At 44.0% G+C, this 19,619-nt stretch overlaps 1 protein-coding gene across 1 annotated transcript; it reads left to right on the top strand.

The window, feature by feature from the left end:
* Nucleotides 1-6,212: 6,212 nt before the first annotated feature.
* Nucleotides 6,213-10,981, top strand: glulb (glutamate-ammonia ligase (glutamine synthase) b). Its single transcript, XM_080012725.1, has 7 exons — nt 6,213-6,493; nt 8,238-8,410; nt 8,526-8,687; nt 9,063-9,209; nt 9,717-9,844; nt 9,952-10,151; nt 10,229-10,981. The coding sequence occupies exons 1-7, from the start codon at nt 6,441-6,443 to the stop codon at nt 10,545-10,547; spliced, it is 1,182 nt and encodes a 393-aa protein (XP_079868851.1). The 5' UTR covers nt 6,213-6,440; the 3' UTR covers nt 10,548-10,981.
* Nucleotides 10,982-19,619: the final 8,638 nt, after the last annotated feature.

The raw sequence follows: 19,619 nt of genomic DNA, 5'->3' as shown, positions 1-19,619 counted from the left end.
GCACTGAGCTTGAGAGGAGGGTAATATAATTAAAATGCTATCCAAACGCATTAAAGATTTAGGATCCAAGATTCAAGATTCAAGATGTTTATTTGTCACATACATAAAAATACGTTCATACATATATGTAGTGAAGTGTCTTTGCAACGCACCCGGAGATTATGCACAATAAGTACTAAACTTAACACAATGGCTAAACGAATTACTACCTAGCTAACTAACTGAACTAACTGATTTCTAAAATGTAATGCAGTTAGTAAATAGAATAATATAAAATCAAATAAAATAGGAGTCAAAAGGTAATGTACTGCGTGGGGGTACAAAATAGAAATAAAAGGGATAGACTATTATGTATACACAGATATGTGCAGTAAAGTAGCGTGTGAATAAAGTGAGGTAGTGTGTGTGGAGGTATACAGGACAGTATACAACAGCAATACAGTAACACCGAACAGAACAGCAATACAGCGCAGTACGCAGTAACCCAGAACAGTGATACAGTATGCGGTACAGTATGCTACATACAGTACAGTAAGGTAGTGGAGCCTATGTGTGTGGCTCAGTGAGGATCCCTGGTGAGGTCAGCGTTGACAGTCCTTAGGAAGAAACTCCGTCTCAGTCTCTCTGTTCTCGCTGTGTGACTGCGGAGGAGCTTGCCTGACCGCAGCAGCTGGAACAGTCCGTTCTTCGGGAGGTGGGGATCCTTCATGATCATGTGGGCTCTGCTACTACACCTCCTGGTGTATAAGTCCTGCAGGGAGGGGAGGGTAGTTCCAGTGGTACGTTCAGCTGAACGCACCACCCTCTGCAGGGCCCGCCTGTCCTGAGCAGTACAGTTCCCAAACCAGGCAGTGATGTTGCCTGTCAGGATGCTCTCCACTACTCCACAGTAGAAAGACTTTAGGATCCACACCGAGACCGGGAATTCTGGTGGCAAAGACGTTTCTTTGCCTTTCTCACCAGAGCGTCTGTGTGTGTAGTCCATGTTAAATCCTCTGTGATGTGAACTCCCAGGTGCTTGAAGCTGCTCACCCTGTCGACAGAAGTCCCATTAATCACCAACGTCATGTGCGTCCTCAGTTGTAATCCCCTCCACAATCAGCTCCTTAGTTTTGCTGACGTTCATGTGGAGGCTGTTGTCCTGGCACCAGAGTGACAGGTCAGCCACCTCCTCGCGGTAGGCCTTCTCATCGCCGTCGGTGATCAGGCCCACGACAACGGTGTCGTTTGCAAACTTGATGATGGTGTTGGAGCTGGACCTGGCCACACAGTCATGTGTGTACAGGGAGTACAGTAGGGGGCTGAGGACGCAGCCCTGGGGGGATCCTGTGTTCAGAGTGAGGGAGCTGGACGTGTGCCTCCCCACCCTGACCACCTGGGTTAGGCCGGGCTGAGAGGAAGTCCAGGATCCATCCAGCTTGACGACCAGTCGGGTGGGGACTATGGTATGGCATTCCAAACTCGATCGGTTTTCTTTTGTAATTTTATGCTGCCAAAAGCTTTTCATTTAATGTGCTTAAAAAGAAAAACCTTTTAGAAGTTATGGATGCATTTTCTATCGCCTTTACCTGTGGAATTCTTTTCCAACTCTAAATCCACACAGACGCTCAGATAGCTGAGGTGGAACTTCGTTGTGATATTACTGTACGCTGTTTCTGGTAATATACTGATTTATTATAATAGACTGTTTATGATTATATACTTTGTCAAGCATTTGGAAAGAGATCTACGGCGCAAAAATATCAACCTGTAACCTTGCCCTAATTTGAGATCTCAGATGAAATGCGCCCTACTTGACAAGCGGCTGAGATGAAAGAGATCAACAGTTGAAAGTCAAAGGGGCCCCGTGAAATATCGCGGCGGAGCTCGGCGATGACGCAAAGGGATGACGAAACGGCGTGGAATGAAAATGACGAATTGCAAGCAAGATCAGAGGGAGCAACAGGAACCTGCCCGCGTGTTGCATTGACAGAAAGAATATTCAAAGAAAGATTACACACGGAAAGGATACGCAGAAGCACAAAGGCGCCGCAGCATCTGCAGGAGCCGTCTCTGCAGGTTCCGCAGGCGGCCGCGCAAGGGGTCTCTTACCGGCGAAATCGGCGCTGCAGCAGAAAATGCTGCAAATCCACAGGGTCTTTACATATTAATGAATTTCTCCTCGCACTGGAATTGTCTGGATTGTCTCGCTCCTTCCCCGCTTCTATTTTATTTTATTTCTTTTTTACCCTTTTGTTTAATTAAAAGTGTGTTTTACAGAAATTAGCCATTGTCTATTGCCTTGGCACCGCTCTGCTCAATAGAGGGCTGCTGGCGTATAATTGGGAAGAATAGGCTTTGCAAGATAGAATATTGTGTTTTTTCCGTTTTTAATTCATAGGCTTGCAGCGAGGGTTAGACGATTGTATTTAGAAATCATCATCAGCTGAATTACAGCATATGTAGCAGGGGTTCCGTCCGTGCAGCCGTAAGTGGCGGAAAGATTAGGACACAAATAACACCATGATCAGTTATCCACCTCATAAAACAATACCGCATCATACGATATTCACTGCTAGTCGCCGTCGCTGTCACGTTTCTCTAATGGAATAAAACGTTTTTTGGGCCTAAAAAGAATGTTCTTCCGACACACTCTGAACACTCGGAAAAGAAGGACCACGCTCCAAACACAGAAAAACCCAGAGCCTGCAGCGTCTCTTCATATTGCACGATTTCCTCCTCATTAATAATGCCGAGGTATCGCAACGGCTCATCTTTTCGGCAACGGGAACACCAGTAAACAGGACATCCTTGGCAAAGATCATTCCGGGCCCGCAATCTTCCGGCCCTTTATCCCTGCGTGAATCCAATTTGGGTTTTTTTTTTTTTTTTTAGGCGCCGTGTAAATTAGCTCGAGCTCCCATTCAAGGCAGATAGCGAGGAAAAGAGAACCTTTTTTTTCTCCTCAGTATGTGACAGTGACAGGTTTGGGGAGAATAAGACCACACTCAAAATCCCTGTTTTAATTGCTTTCCTACGGTCGCAACAAAGGAGTAATTTACAGTGAACTAGACCACATACAATACCATTCTCAGCTGGCCTGCCCTAGTTATTCATAGAAAGAAACTTTTAATTCAAAGTACTTTGTAGATTAATTTTCTGATATGTTAAGCATTGTTCCGCATACTAATTGACATAATTTTTATTGCACAAAGCAAGTCTTTTTTTTTCTTTCTTTTTTTTTATTGGGGCATAATTAAGGAGGTTGGTAAGGCTTTTATGGCACATGTTAGAGCAGAAATTAGCCAATTACCATTTCTGTTTGAGAGGTGAAATGTCCAGCGCCGTTCCGCTTCTCATTTAAATGGTTTCCAAATGCCCTCAAATATTTAGTATTCTGAGGGCAAGGGAAGAAAGAAAGGGAGAGCCATTCACTGAATAATATCTCTTCTCAACCAAAACCAAACACAATAAATATAAATTGAACTGGTTTTGCTCGCCCGTTTAATCTGAGGCATTCTGCAGAAGCGATTGACTGCCATACATGATTTTGAAGAAAGGCAATGCTTGTGTGACACATTTGTGCTTCATTCTTGCTCAAAATGGAAGCTGACATGGACTCTTCTTGTTGCCGCTGAGATCAACGTTACGATAAGCATTGGTGATTCCCAAAACGACGACCTCTCCATCTTAATAAACGTGGGAACAACGGGGATAAACAGCTCGTTGTGTTTTCGCCTCCTGTCAAACTTTAATGGTGGTCTTCCTTAGAGGGTTACACACTGTGTCCTAATTCACTGGGTTTTAACACTTGGGGCCTTGGCCTCCTGGAAAGGCCAAGAGAGGGCATTATAGGAACCACAAAAACAGTTTAGGGTCTGGGTTTTTTTTTATAATTGTATTTGATATAAAGGATGAACATAACATAAAATCTTATGTCTGTCCATTAAAGTCAGGTCTGTGTAGCTAATATATCAAATAAATAAAATAAAGGCCAGTTATTATTACAATCACATATCATATATATTTGTTGCACGAATCGGAATTAATTCCTGGTTCTGCAAAGCGTAGAGGGGATCCAGCACTAAGCTCATTTAAATAGTAACAAGTCAGTTGTGGGGACTGGGCTCACTGCATCAACCTAAAACGGGTGCACGTTTGGGAGTCCTCGAACAAAATTGAAAGTCTGTTCTCTGAGGTGATATTCTAGCGCCGCCCTGTGTTTAAAATGCATGTGTGGCTGCCTCGCACTTTAATTTGTGAATACGCTGTTAAGGAAACGACCTCGGTGTAGTTAGCGCAGAGCACTGCCACCAGGGGGCGCTCGGACCACGGGGCCGCTTCGTCCGTGCGGAGCGGTAAGTTGACGCTGCGTGGCCCCTTGCGAGTGCGTCCCCGTTCAAAGTGACTGCAGCGTTTCCTTTATCCTTCGAGTATTGAGTAAGTATTAAGCACCGTTATTATACACGAAATCGGAGTGGAGACTGGAGCCACTGACCCACACACGGAATGTCCGCACACAGAGTCATTGTCTACGGTCCGTTAAAGTACCTCCATTTGAAAATAATATATATATTACCATGTCATCATGGTATTATCATGTCATTACCATGCAATGTCATCTTCATCCCTAAGAATAACACATTACAATGGGTACTGTTTTTATATTATTTTATTATTGAATTGTATATAATTATTGTGTATTTGAATACCCATGCACATGTATATGGGCATATGTATATACAGTATGATAAGTTTATGCCTCACCAAAGAGTATTTTTATCAAGTGAAGACTATAGCACAAGGTCAAGCTTAAAATAGCGCGTCAAGACAAACAGACTAGTGTTTGGACCTTAAATGTACAGGGGTCATTGTAGAGAGCACAATAGTGTCCAAACTATATTTAAACGCACATTTCTTCATTTTTCTCTTAATCATTATAAAAAAAGATTTCACAACACAGCAGGCATTCTGACAAAGCATATTAACATAAGTCAAACGCAGAAATAACTTCATTTGTAAAGCACACAAACACCTTGGTAGGATTGGTTCCCATCGACCAAAATAATAATACTAATAATAATAATAATAATAATAATAATAATAATAATAATAATAATAATAAATATTTGTATACCACCTGTCATACACAACATGCACCTCAAAGTACCCTACAAGGCACTCAAATAACTTGGGGAAGGCCTCAATCCTGAATTCTCTATCTCTATTCTGATTAGAAATTACAAAACCACAGCCAAAGTTAAGGAAAAAAATAATAATAATTAAAACAGAATGGTCACACAAAACCTCCTAAAATCTGAAAAAACATTTTTGTTTATTTTATTGGGCCTCTTTGTGAATATTTCTAAAATGATTGTGAATAAACTAAGAATGCATTGGTAAGAGCTCTGTAGCGTTGTTTTCGATGATCTCAAAGCCCCCATTGGAAAAGATGCTGAACTATATAACTTCAAGTTGCGTGTTGTATGAAAAGTGTTTTTTAGTTAATTAAACCACGACTTTAGGAACATTCATTTATTTATGTAGATAATGGCAAATATCCATTTCGATGGGGGATATGGGGGTGCAAAATGAGGGTATAGAGAGTGTTCTGTATGGAGCTTATGTCCCATTTGTGTATGAGGTAAGTAAAATGAATGGCATAAAATATTAAAGAGAATTTGCCCTTTACTCCTCTGTCTGAGCTTGGCATTTTAAGCCTTTTTTGGTTTCATTTGCTGCGCTGCCAACGTTTGGTCGCAGGACAGCAATCTAACCACGTTACAAACACAAGTGCGACCGTTCAAGGGGACTATCGCGATAATTACGGTAGTTTGACACGAATTGAGTGACTGGATTGTGATTGGTTGAGATGGCAACAGGCGGGACTAACTTTAGGCCTCACCTTTCCTTCACGTTTCTGTTAAAATTCACAATATGTTTTTTTTTTTCGAATTAAACTTTGACATACTCTTTCTCACATGCTTAGTACATCAAGATGCTATAATAGTACTACTACTACTGCTGCTACTACTACAACTTAGAAGGAGAAGGAGAAGGAGAAGAAGAAGAGGAAGAAGAAGAAGAAGAAGAAGAAGAAGAAGAAGAAGAGGAAGAAGAAGAAGAAGAGGAAGAAGAGGAATTAAAGTTCCACAGCAATGGTTAGATAGTTAATTGGGAAAGGCCAACACAAAGCTGTAACGTCATCGTGCTTTCGTCACGTTTCACCAGGGGGCGCCCCATTGAGTTCGCCACTTCCGCTTCGGTCGTACGGTTACACGCACAGCCCCGCCCCCCCCGTGTGTGCGGAACCCGACCAATCAGAGCCCTGCGAACCAACGCAAGCCCACGTGCGAGATGACGGCCAGGATGACGTCACGGTGCCCGCCAATCACAGCCGGGAGAGGTTTTCGATCGCGCTATAAATCCAACGTAAGGAACTGGGCGAGAAACAGGAATGAATGAGAAGCAGGGGAGCGGCCGCGTCTCGCTTCTGTCCAGCAGTTAACACAAGGTAATATCTATATATATATATATATATATATACACACTTTCATCCTAAAAAGACTGTTTTGCTGTTGTTCGTTGGTACACAGGGTCGTCCCCGCACCAGTCCCTTCGACTAGACCTGAAGTGTTTTATCCGTTTAACCTTGTTCGTCTCGTTTTAGCTCCATCGCTTTCCTCTAGCGTCGTGTTAACGTTACAACTCCAGTAATACACTTGTTTACTAATGTAAACACTGGAACTACAGTACTACACAGGGTTACTAATGTAAACACTGGAACTACAGTACTACACAGGGTTACTAATGTAAACAGTACTACACAGGTTTACTAATGTAAACACTACCACTACAGTACTACACAGGGTTACTAATGTAAACACTACCACTACAGTACTACACAGGGTTACAGGGTCCAGTGGTTACACAGGGTTACTAATGTGAACACTACCACTACAGTACTACACAGGGTTACACATGGTTACTAATGTAAACACTACCACTACAGTACTACACAGGGTTACTAATGTAAACACTACCACTACAGTACTACACAGGGTTACAGGGTCCAGTGGTTACACAGGGTTACTAATGTGAACACTACCACTACAGTACTACACAGGGTTACTAATGTAAACACTACCACTACAATACTACACAGGGTTACAGGGTCCAGTGGTTACACAGGGTTACTAATGCAAACACTACCACTACAGTACTACACAGGGTTACTAATGTAAAGACTACCACTACAGTACTACACAGGGTTACTAATGTAAAGACTACCACTACAGTACTACACAGGGTTACTAATGTAAAGACTACCACTACAGTACTACACAGGGTTACTAATGTAAAGACTACCACTACAGTACTACACAGGGTTACTAATGTAAAGACTACCACTACAGTACTACACAGGGTTACTAAGGTAAACACTACAGCTACAGTACTACACAGGGTTACTAATGTAAGCACTACAGCTACAGTACTACACAGGGTTACTAATGTAAACACTACAACTACAGTACTACACAGGGTTACTAATGTCAAGACTACCACTACAGTACTACACAGGGTTACTAATGTAAACACTACAGCTACAGTACTACACAGGGTTACTAATGTAAACACTACAGCTACAGTACTACACAGGGTTACTAATGTAAACACTACAGCTACAGTACTACACAGGGTTACTAATGTAAACACTACAGCTACAGTACTACACAGGGTTACTAATGTAAACACTACAGCTACAGTACTACACAGGGTTACTAATGTAAACACTACAGCTACAGTACTACACAGGGTTACTAATGTAAACACTACAGCTACAGTACTACACAGGGTTACTAATGTAAACACTACAGCTACAGTACTACACAGGTTCACTAATGTGTCAAATGTCATTTAGGCTTTAACAGAAAACCTGTGCATCGTTCGTTTGAAGAGGTTGTTTGTTCAGCACCTGTTTGTTCTCCGGTCATGCTGGAGACATCCTGTTCTCCTGTTCTCTCATCCTGTTCTCCTCTCATCCTGTTCTCTCATCCTGTTCCCTTGTTCTCTCATCCTGTTCCCTTGTTCTCTCATCCTGTTCTCCTGTTCTCTCATCCTGTTCTCCTGTTCTCTCATCCTGTTCTCCTGTTCTCTCATCCTGTTCTCCTCTCATCCTGTTCTCCTGTTCTACTGCCTGGGATCGGTGTGACTGCCCAATACTAAAAAAAAAAAGTGCCACTTTTGGTTTGTTTCAGGGTGAAAATGGCCACCTCATCCAGTGCCCGGCTGAGTAAAGCTGTGAAGCAGCAGTACATGGACCTCCCTCAGGGGGCCAAGGCCCAGGCCATGTACATCTGGATTGATGGGTCTGGAGAGGGACTGCGCTGCAAGACCAGAACACTGGATTGTGAACCAAAGACCATTGAGGGTATTTGCTTTTATTTTTATTTTTTAATCAAAAAGCACTCCTTGTCTTCTTACCTTTTCATTCCCGCGACGATGTGACGTGACCCTCCCTCATTCCTTCTCCCTCCGTCTTGCAGACCTTCCCGAGTGGAACTTCGATGGCTCCAGTACTTACCAGTCCGAGGGCTCCAACAGCGACATGTACCTGGTCCCTGCGGCCATGTTCCGAGACCCCTTCAGGAAAGACCCCAACAAACTGGTTCTCTGTGAAGTGCTCAAGTACAATCGCAAGCCCGCAGGTAAGCCGAGCACTCAGGAACCTTATGAAATAAGGTATAATATTATTACATTTCACTGCATATATGTATGGAAGTATGTATATGTATGTGACAAATAAAAATCTTGAATCTTGAAAGTCATTGGCTTGTCAGTTTGTTTGAAGCTAAGCTCTTGTTACTGTTTTACTGTACATTTGCACATTCCTGCAAAAACTGTACAGCTTTATAAAAAACTAAAACAGCCTTATTTTACATAATCTTGTATATTTTACTTATTGTTTTACATCCGTTTCATCTATGCACCGTACACCAAGACAAATTCCTTGCACGTGTACATTTACGTGGCAATAAAGATGATTCTGACACTGTTTTTTTTTGGGTTTTTTTTTTTGTCAGAGACCAATCTGCGTCACACCTGCAAGCTGATCATGAGCATGGTGGAGAACCAGTACCCCTGGTTTGGTATGGAGCAGGAATACACCCTCCTGGGCACGGATGGACACCCCTTTGGCTGGCCTTCCAACGGCTTCCCTGGTCCCCAGGGTAAGTTTAGGAGGTGAAGGTCTTCCAATTAAAAAAAGTCAAAAATTTGTATTGCATTCATACGACCCTTGTCTTTTATTTGTATTGTCTCTTCAATGTGTAGTTGAAGTGTCTGATTTTCTTAATTTGCTGACTGCTGTTTTATAAGCCCGAGTGAGCTATTTACCGTGTAAGTTTGGGGGGTTTTTTTCTACCTTTTTTAAATTTATGTTAAGTTTCTTCTTTCAAATTGAAGCCCTACAGTTTATTCAACATTAGATTATCAGGGGAAAGTGGAAATACAAATACGGAGGCAAAGATGAGCTGTTAAAGTTCACTCACACCCTTGGAAAGGAAGCGTGTGTGTGAATACATCGCTAACTCCAGAGGTAAGGGTAAATAGGCAGTACAAGTGGAAACTGAAGGTATTTAGCTTCCTCTGTTCTACATACAAGAACATCTAGATCAGATCTAAATGTTTAAAGAAGACATTTAATAACACTGTCTGTTTTCCTTCCGCTTGAATAGGGCCCTATTATTGTGGCGTGGGGGCAGACAAGGCCTACGGACGTGACATCGTGGAGGCCCACTACCGAGCCTGTCTGTACGCTGGAATTCAGATCTGTGGGACCAACGCTGAAGTCATGCCGGCTCAGGTATTTCCCTTTTATCTCAACCACGCCTCCCTACCGATGCTCTGCGTCGAAACAAAGAAGCTTTTCCCGCCTCGTCACGTGTGCGCGCCATCTCTGTTGCTTCTCAGTGGGAGTTCCAGGTCGGGCCCAGCGAAGGCATCAACATGGGCGACCACTTGTGGATCGCCCGCTTCATCCTACACAGAGTCTGCGAGGATTTCGGGGTGGTGGCTTCGTTTGACCCCAAGCCCATCCCCGGGAACTGGAATGGCGCAGGCTGCCACACTAACTTCAGCACAAAGGAGATGAGGGAAGACGGCGGATTGAAGTAAGGATCGGTTCTTTCTCAGTGTGATTGGTGCCATTTCTCGAGTGTTCTCACAGCGTTCTCACCTCTGTGCGCAGGGCGATCGAGGATTCGATCGACAGGTTGGCAAAGAGGCACAGCTACCACATCCGCACCTACGACCCCAAGGGTGGCCTCGACAATGCCCGGCGCCTGACCGGTCACCACGAAACCTCCAACATTCACGAGTTCTCCGCCGGCGTCGCCAACCGCGGCGCTAGCATCCGCATCCCTCGCTCGGTGGGCCAGGACAGGAAGGGGTACTTTGAGGACCGCCGTCCCTCCGCCAACTGTGACCCGTACATTGTGACGGAAGCCCTCATACGCACATGTTTACTGAAAGAGGAGGGCGACGAACCTACAGACTATAGCAACTAAACCCAATGAGACTTGATCATTATCCTTTTGGAACACACATTTCAAGGCATAGCTGTCCTGACCAGGACTGTCTCATATCTTATCTCTAAGGATAGGTCTGTACATGAACACAGCCATTGTGTCTAGAATATAGTCATGTAGCATAGTATATGTATTTTTATATTCTGTATCACAGCTCATGGGACATGTTTATCTTTCTAATTCACACTCTAGCCTAATAGCTCAACAGAACTGTGCTGTTGAGCCTGTGACTCTGACCCAAAGCATCCCAAAGGCTTTGGATGTTTTCCCTACGTGCACAGCCCGCTGTCATGTCCCTCTTGATCTTGAATCTAATAGGGTTGGCCAAAGACCATGTGAGGAAATTAGCTTTTCTATTTTTAATGAGGCATGTGGTTGTGACTTTTTCCTGTCTAATAAACCGCAAACCTTTTTGACGCCATCTTTGATTTTCCTTATGTCATATACAGTGTGTATTTATATATTTAAAATCTCTTGAATTTACTACGTCAAAACCAATATGTCCGAAATGTCATGTCTGATATTCTCTCTATATTTATTTGTGTCCCTGAAAGCTCAACAGTGTAAAGGGAACTCTCACTGTAATGTTAGACCATTCAAGATGATTATTCTTTTATCTATTGAACACCTGATAAACGGACCTACATTTGACTTACAAAATTAACTAATCAGGGTTCTTAACAGGTCATTGAAGTGCTTGGATTTTATCCTCAGTGATTTTAAATACTGGAATACCTTGAAAATAGCCTGCTTGAAAATTCCTTGGAGGAAAAAAAACAACCTTGCAATATTCCTTCTGGTTTTGTTATTTAAATCGTAATGTAATAAAACTATTTACAACCAGCATGGTTGGAAATACTTGCAGCACTTACATTAGATGACAATGAAATTAATAATATATACTAAAAAATAATGGACAATGATATTAAGATTATATTTTAGTACTTGAATTTAATTTATGCCAGAATGAACCCTGATTCATTAAAAAAAAAAAAAAGCCTTTCCATTAGGTTGCTTTGACATAATTCGCCTATGAACACAACAGAACTCAAAAAGCACCGAAAGTAAATGCTTTTTTTTTTAAATTCTAAATCTACAATTTAAATGTGGAGTCTGTATTTTAAACATAACTTCATTCATTTCGATTTTGCCTCAATGGTCATAAAACTTGCTGAACTTGTTTGTTCAGCAATTTTGTTTGTTGGATTATTATGAAAGTTTCTCAAACAAGTTTCACTTTCCGTTTCCTTTAAGCTGCAGTGTGTGGAATTTAAGTAACAGACTTGGCAAAAATGGAATATAATATTGTTATATAAGTATGTTTTAATTAGTGTATATTCCCATTAAAATAGGAATCGTGTTGGCTTTACCTTAGAATGAGCCGTTTTTATCTACATAGGGAGCGCGTACGCTTAGCCCAGAATGGACAAACCAAACACTGGCTCTAGAGAGGGCCCTTGCGTTTTCCGTGAGTTTGGCGGCCACCGTCTCTTCCCCGGAGGTAACCCTTAACTGCTCACTTTAAATTTTGAAATGTTTTGTTTTGTTTAACCAAAAATAGGAAAAGGATGTAGGAATAGTTCCATAGTTTTATAAGAGGTTCCAATGGGAGACGATCTTGAGTCATTCTTTTTCACATTCGATAAATGTCACCTCCTCTTTTATCCTTCTCTTACCGTGACTCGAAACTCCTAAATTCTTAATTACGTCACGTTTTCCATGGTAACCCACATCACTGCTCGGACATGCTGTGCACTATTCAAAGTGGTGGGGGAGGAGCACGGCACAATGGCTATCACATAACACGTGTACAGTATAACGTGTATAACTTGTTCTCAGAGCCAAACACTAAGGAGAAAAACAATGCCGTCTTAATCAAAGTGGCAATCTGCCACAACATATCGCTTTCATATTATATTCATATTTCCTCCCAATTCCGGGATTCACGGGGCAGTGGCATGATCTCGCTCGGCCCTTTCACATTTGCAACACAGACTGCCCCTTTATTGCGAATGTGAAAAGTATGGCATGTGAGCTGAAATTCAATCAGGAGACGGTGGGGGGCGTGGGCTGGTGGCATAAGTAATTTTATGGAGAATGTAAGAAAATTGGAGTCTTGCGCTCTCTGTGAAACCCCAAATGAAGCACCACCCTTCAGTAACTTGCCTCTAATTATATCACATAGAAGCGAGGAAATGTGTCCCGTATGGCTGGGCCCAGCTCCTCCGCGTTCTTGACAACGGACCGGCTGCGTCTGTGACCTGTCCCCCAGGATCCCTTGTGGTGGTGTGTTGGGGGACATGTGAATTGAAAACAGGGGTTGCGAGCGTGCACGGCCTCATGGCCAGACCCTGGACCAGCTGTGAAAGCAGAGCCATGGCGTGAGACGTGGGGAGGCTGCCGGGGATCCGAGTACGGTACGCCGAGGCTACACACCAATTCTAGCACGCCTGACGTGGAGTCTTCTGGCCTTTGCATTTGGCCTTGATCGGACTTGGACCACATGGTCGTGGGTATCACGGGATTTGTTTTGTCTCACATGATAGCAAATGAACTGGACATCTCCACTTTGCGAAAGGTCCGCGAAACGTGACGCTCACTCATGCAACCGGACGTGGGAAATAAAATTGAGATCAGCGGTCAATTTGAGGATTTAAAATAGGATTCTTTGTTTGTTTTTTGATTCTTCTTTGTTTCTGCTCCGTGAAGTTTAGTGTCACTTTGCACGTGCAGGGCAGCAGAGCGAGGGACGCATAATATGAGAGAGCGGAAATGCAAGGGGAGCGTCGGTAAATAAGGCCCAATGCACACATTGTACACATTAGAGATGGTTATTAGTAGCATCAACATATTCAGAAATAGTGCTGTACCGGGCGGCTGCCATCTTGCCCGTCAGCTCTTGCCTCGACGTGTTTCTCGTCCGTCCTATAATTTGAATCCCACTCAAATAAGCCTAGAACACATACACTCGCACATAAATCTTACTCCGAACAACACTCCACCAGACCAGGGTCTGCGCCGCAGGAGGGGTGCAAGGGATTCGGGTTCGACTTGCTTGGAGGACTCAATTGTGGACTCAGTTGGAGGACTCAATTGTGTGCTGTTGGGTGCACATTGAGCACCAGGTTTTTCCTGTGTAACGGGGCACTGGCAGGCTGGTGTGGGGGCATGATTGGCCGGGGGGGGTGACCGGGTGGGCCCCCTGCCGGCTGGGTTAGAGTCCTGGCGGCTTGCGCCTGGTGCCTAGTGGTTTCTGGTTTGCTGCGACCAGGTGGGGCTGCAGAGAGCGCCACCGAGTGCCATCCGGAGCCCCAAAGAGGCCATTTGCTGTCATGGGTGTCGGTTGGGGTGCGGGAGGCGGCTGTCGGCGTTTGCTCCCGCTGTGCGGTGTTTGCTCCCGCTGCGTTACTCCCGCTGCGTGGCTTCTCTGCGGCGGGAGTGGTGGAGGGCCCACACATCTGGTGGGCCTGTGGTAGTCTACGCGGGGGGGGGGGCTGACAACCAGGGGCCCTGTGCTGAGCACACTCAGGGCTTGCGGCTGGATGGGGCGTCTAGATGGTTGCGGTGGGGCGGGCCTCGCCATTGTGCGGGGCGCGGATAGGCATGGGAGCCCCGCTCGCTTGCGGTTCGGTGCAGGGTGTCGGTCTGTCAGTGCAGGACCTGGCTCCGGGCCTGTGGTCCGTGTCTGGTGCCCACAGCCTGGGTTCTGCAGCTGCATCTTGTGCCTGCACATGAGGGTGGGTTGTATGTGTGCGCCTCGGGGCTGCAGGGTCTCCTCGCGCTCTCTGGGACTGGGTTATGCTAATCTGGGCCAGGCGTGAGTGTTGCTCCGTGGGCTTCTGGCTTCTCTGGGGCTGGGGGGTCTTCTGTGGCTGCAGGGCAGGGTGCTCGGGGCTATCCTGCGGCCGTGTTGTGTCTACACGGCCGCAGTCCTCAGGGGTAGTTTCGGGGCCTTTTCTGCTGTTTGGAGGCACTACGATATAATACCAACCTCATAATCCAGAACCAATTGGAACAAGTCCCGTACACTCACCGGTACACACACACACACACACACACACACACACACACACACACACACACACACACACACACACACACACCGCAGGCACCCGCTTTGAACACACCCCAGCACCCTCCTGGTTGCATCCCTCTTCTTTCCTCCCTCATTTACTGCCATAACTATGACAGGAAGAGGCCACGTGCCCAGTGTTCAAGTTTTCCTGGACCTAATTTACTCAGTTTTTTCAATACATGTTGTCGTCCGATGTTCATGTTTTTCGGTGTACATGTTTTTGTTTGTTTCTATGTTTGTTTTTCTGTGTACGTGTTGTTGTTTGATTCTGTGTTTATTTGTCTCAGCCGTGGTGATTCTCCCCCTCTTGGAGTAGTGATTAGTTCTTTATAGACCAAAACATGGTAAGGGGGGATTGGTAGTGGTGCTGTGTAACAAAAAACTGTGCTCTTGTCATGCTATAGGTCATTCACAGGACAGAGTTGTTGCAGCAGTTCTTGATGATTAAAGAATTAATAAAGAGTTTCATTGCAGGTTGAGAAGAACTCCACTTGCAGGCTAACTCTGTCCTAGAAGCAATGGCATACAAATACTAATAATAAACAATAATAATAATAATAATAATAATAATAATAATAATAATAAATAGCAATGTACCATTTTATAATAATACATGAACCACAGCGGAAGTCATCCCTAATGCCTGGCTTGTTCTGACATTCGTGATCTGAGTTGTGTTTTTTGTTTTCATTATTCTTCTTGGCTCCAACTCAGTCCGTGCATTCCGACCTGCAAAGCAGCAGCTTGCATCAGTGGTGACAGGCTGATGTCAAGTTGTTTATAAGTTACTCACGGGGGTGACAGAAAAGAAATAGGTCAAAGGTGACGGGCTCTATGCTGCTTCACATGCAAAACAAGCTAATGGTGGAAACATCTGGGAATCATCTGTCATTCTCGATAACCGTTGTTAGTTGAGCTGTGAATAGTAGATAGAGTATCAGTGATCTAAAGTGATTTCGAGATGCATTGTCTTGTTTCACATGACTGTATGTGTTATAACAACACATGTATTTTACCACATGTTCAGTACTGTTTGCTGCTATATGGTTATTAAGCTTTGCTGTTTACTGTCTTGCAGTATGTGTTTGTCTTCTTAGTGTCAAGTCAGAAGTTGAAAACATGAAGCCTCCACAGTTTGTCTCTCTTGCGGTCCGGCTCATATTCAGCGTAAATCCTCCTCCCTGATTTTTTTTTTTTCTTTTCTTTTTTTTTTTCTTCCCCCACGTGTTTTTCCCCACCGCTTCGGTGTCGAATTGCATATTCTCCAGGACAAAATGTTCTCCTTTCTCATCTGTGCTTTTTTTCTCCCCATTTATTCCCATGGGGCATTTTTTGTTGTTGTTCAGTTGCATTGCAGAGAGATCATTTTAAAAAGGAATTTTTGTTTGTTTGTTTGTTTGTATTCCAATCTGCTGTTTGATATTTGCGGAACTTTTCAATTGAGTCATTTATTACATGCACCGATTGGTTTCCAAGCAGAAGCCTAAAATGAGTTGCCGTGCCTGTGTTTTCAACTCGGACGGGTTTACGTGCGCTCTTTTCTGTGGACCCATGAGCAGTCTGTCCTTTAGTCCCTTGTTTTGTTTCCCCAATGCCCCACGGGCCGCGGTGCCCTTCGTGTGAAGACCACTTGGCCTTCAGCAACCTCGTCCTTCGGGCACGGCAATGGTGGAATTTTACTGGGGTCCGACAAAGAGAAGCAGGCGGGAGAGAAATGCAAATAGGCAAAGCAAGTGCAATGTTACGCCTCGACGTAGGCTTTACACGTCAAATGCACGCTCAGGCATTTCTTTCCTTTCAAGTCTTTGCAAGGAAGTGCAGTTCTATGATATGCGACTTGGTTGGCTGTTTCATGTTTTAAGATTTTGTTTGATTCCAAGAAACATTCATAGAGTGACATGCGTATCATTTAAGTATTGGGGATAAAACAATGCCAACGCTGGTGTATTTCAGGAAAATTTTAATATAGTGTGTTGAATATGCGGTTTCTATATATGTGTGTATGTATATGTATGTGACAAATAACCTCTTGAATCTTGAAATTACCTACCAATTTACATCAATCTAAAACCATCATTCACGTTGTAATTTTGCCAACTTTTGATTTGTCCTTGTTTGTCCATTCGGTCGGACACATAACAGTATGGACTACTATTAAATGTCTTGGACTGCATCATATGCTTCTGTTCCTCCGTTGACTTGTATTCCAAACGCTACTGTTCAGAGAGCACAAGGTCACCTGAAGCCAGGAGCCCTGGCAGCCTGATTTAGGACATCACACTCACAGAAGCACAACAGTTGCTGCCTCCCCGCCCCCGGCGTGAAACCATCTTGCCGCGGCTGTTGATGCAGTTTCTTTTTGTAACTGAAAATGTACTTTTGAATTGTTATTCCCACCCCGTGAACTTGTTGTCAAATTCCCCAAAGGGCAAAAAACAAAAACAAATGAAGAAGACTGCGTTTAGGGGAAAAGTCAAAGCTGGCTCCACGAGTATTCCAGTCAAAACAGATGACACCGCAACCTGTCAAAGCGTATCTCCCTCCCTGGGGCTCAAAAGAAAAAAAGAGCAGACTTGAAGGCTCCCTACACGGCGAAAGGAGCTGAAAACATTAATGAGAAGAAAACAACGTATGGTGGAGTCATCTGGAGCTGTGAAGCTCGTCTGCCAAAATCAAAGCGTGGTCATTTAAAAGCCCAGTCTATTAAAGGGAGGTGTTCCATCACCACAAACGCCCCACAGCAGAACAATACTATACATATACAATACATACAATACAACACAATAAAGTTTATATTCAGTACTGTACAGTTTATATGGAGCCTGCATTCAGCCGCACGCCCCTCTCTCCCCGTTTCTCTTACTTTTTCCAACGCCATATTGAAACAAATCTTACACACAGTAAGCATACTCACCCATCCAACCAACCACCCACCTATATACAAAATGGCAAAAGGTAAAAGCAAACAATATGAAATCTACAGGATTACAGGAGGAGGGCTGAACATGAATGTGACTGGATTTAAGACGTCGCACGGCAGTGGAGGCACCGTGGACATTTTCCAGATCCGGTATGTTTTCAATTATGTCCGTCTCCACTCCACAGCTCGAGATACCAGCCGGATGTGACTTGGCACATTCTTTTTCTTTCTTTCTTTCTTTTTTTTGTTTTTTTTTTTTACCAAAAAGGTTGCATACTTACACAGTAAAAAAAAAAGGCCACGGTCAGGTCGTCATCAGGTAATAGGACCCACTGTTGTTGAACGTGTCCACTCTTGTGTGGCCGTGGGTGCGAGTTTCTGTTTTTAAAGTGTCATCTTTATTTTTTTCTTTGCAGCTGGTGGGGGGGGGATAAAAAAAAAAGTTTTTTCCTTCGCTGGGAGTCTGAAAGACACACAAACACCAAGAAAACCAACAAACTCTCTTTGACATTTGTGGCAACGGGGACTTCCTCGGTGACGCTCGCAAGGAGGCTTGTGTGTCAGTGCAGGATCCCAAAACGGAGCAGGAGCCGAGGGCCGCGGACCGGTGCCGCGTGTGCGCGGAGATATTGTATGTTTCTGACATTGCGGTGCGACCATTTACTCCGGTCCACACCTGATGGGCGACAACCGTAGAACCATGAGTCTCATCCTATGTCTTGTCGTCTTCAACTCTCTGCAGACAACCATTCAAGGGGTTCAGGTGTTTGGTAGTAAACCTTTAAATGCAATTACACAGTCATAGGGGTTGGCCTTTGGACTATTTTCAAAGTCATCAGCTAAATGTAAGATAGTAAAACAAAAAAAAGAGAGAGAGACAAAAGAAGGGTTAGAAGAGCCTCTACTGGCAGTGAGCTGCACTGCACTCACGTTTTGGTTCGCGCACCGGGAACGAAGCATGGGGCGTGACGTCGCGGCCTACGTCTCGCACACACACGGAGTGTCCTTACAAAAACACCGGCGGGAGTAATAGAAGTAGCTCGGTAATATAGTTGTAAAGCACAATAAAGTACTGACCAAGGTGCCGTTTTAGAAACAGAATAATACCACTCGTACTACTACTTCTTATAATTCGTCCGCAATAATAACGTATTAATGTATGTATTCATATTTTATATTTACAAATGTAAATATTAAATGATTATTACATATTAAATCATACAATGTGCAATGTAGCGTATGATAATTAAGTCATCGCAATGGCAGCAGCAACTGAATTTATGGCTGTGATTTATTCGCGTTATTCCTATTCCGACCGGACATTTGTTCCTAACTTCGCTAGTGAATAGAATGACCGGTATCTTCACCCTCGACTGGCCGTGAAAGACTTTCTGCCGCCGGTCAGCGCTACCAGTTAGTGCGCACGCGCGGCAATGTCTGCACCCCTGGAGCCTGGAAGTTGTAATGTTTGTCGAAAAAAAAAAAAACCCAAAACGAAACATAGCCGCGTTTACTGTGAGGCGTGCCACAAATTTAAAAATTGCAATTTCTTTCCTGTGTGTCGAATACATTTGAAATGATAACAATAATAATAATAATAATAATAATAATAATAACAGGCAGACTTCAGAAGTCGCTGTTTATTATGATGATGATGATGATTATTATAATGATTATTAATAATCATCATCATCATAATAAGCAGCGACACCTGACGCCTGTTGGGGGGTGTCCAAAACGTTACACCTTACCCAGCTGTTGTGGCCTTTCATACCAGGCGATCGTCAACATGATCCAACATTATTTTGGGGGAACATGAATGACTTCCGTCTCATGCACTGCAACGACGTGGGGGACGTTGAACAGGCGGATGATGTTGTGTCTGAGATTGTAAAAAGTAAAAAAAAAAAAAAAAAAAAAGAGAGAGAGAGAGAGAGAGAGAGAGGGGGGGCGCTGCCCCGTGGGTATTGCTGACTCGTGGGGAAACGCGGCTGTCCCTCGCAGGGCTCTACTCTAGTATCACCTGACTCCACCCACTCCCTGCCCTGGCCACGCC

This window comes from Zeus faber, assembly GCF_960531495.2.
Source record: "Zeus faber genome assembly, chromosome: 1".
In the NCBI taxonomy this organism is placed as follows: Eukaryota; Metazoa; Chordata; class Actinopteri; order Zeiformes; family Zeidae; genus Zeus; species Zeus faber.
Note: the sequence above shows the minus strand (reverse complement) of the source record. Positions and strands in the feature narration are given on the sequence as shown.

Bases quoted from the DNA above. Each gene is read 5' to 3' on its own strand.
- glulb (XM_080012725.1), top strand. From the start codon at position 6,441: ATGAGAAGCAGGGGAGCGGCCGCGTCTCGCTTCTGTCCAGCAGTTAAC. The intron at 8,411-8,525 runs GTATTTGCTTTT...TCCGTCTTGCAG, and splicing joins TGAACCAAAGACCATTGAGG to ACCTTCCCGAGTGGAACTTC. The intron at 8,688-9,062 runs GTAAGCCGAGCA...TTTTTTTGTCAG, and splicing joins GTACAATCGCAAGCCCGCAG to AGACCAATCTGCGTCACACC.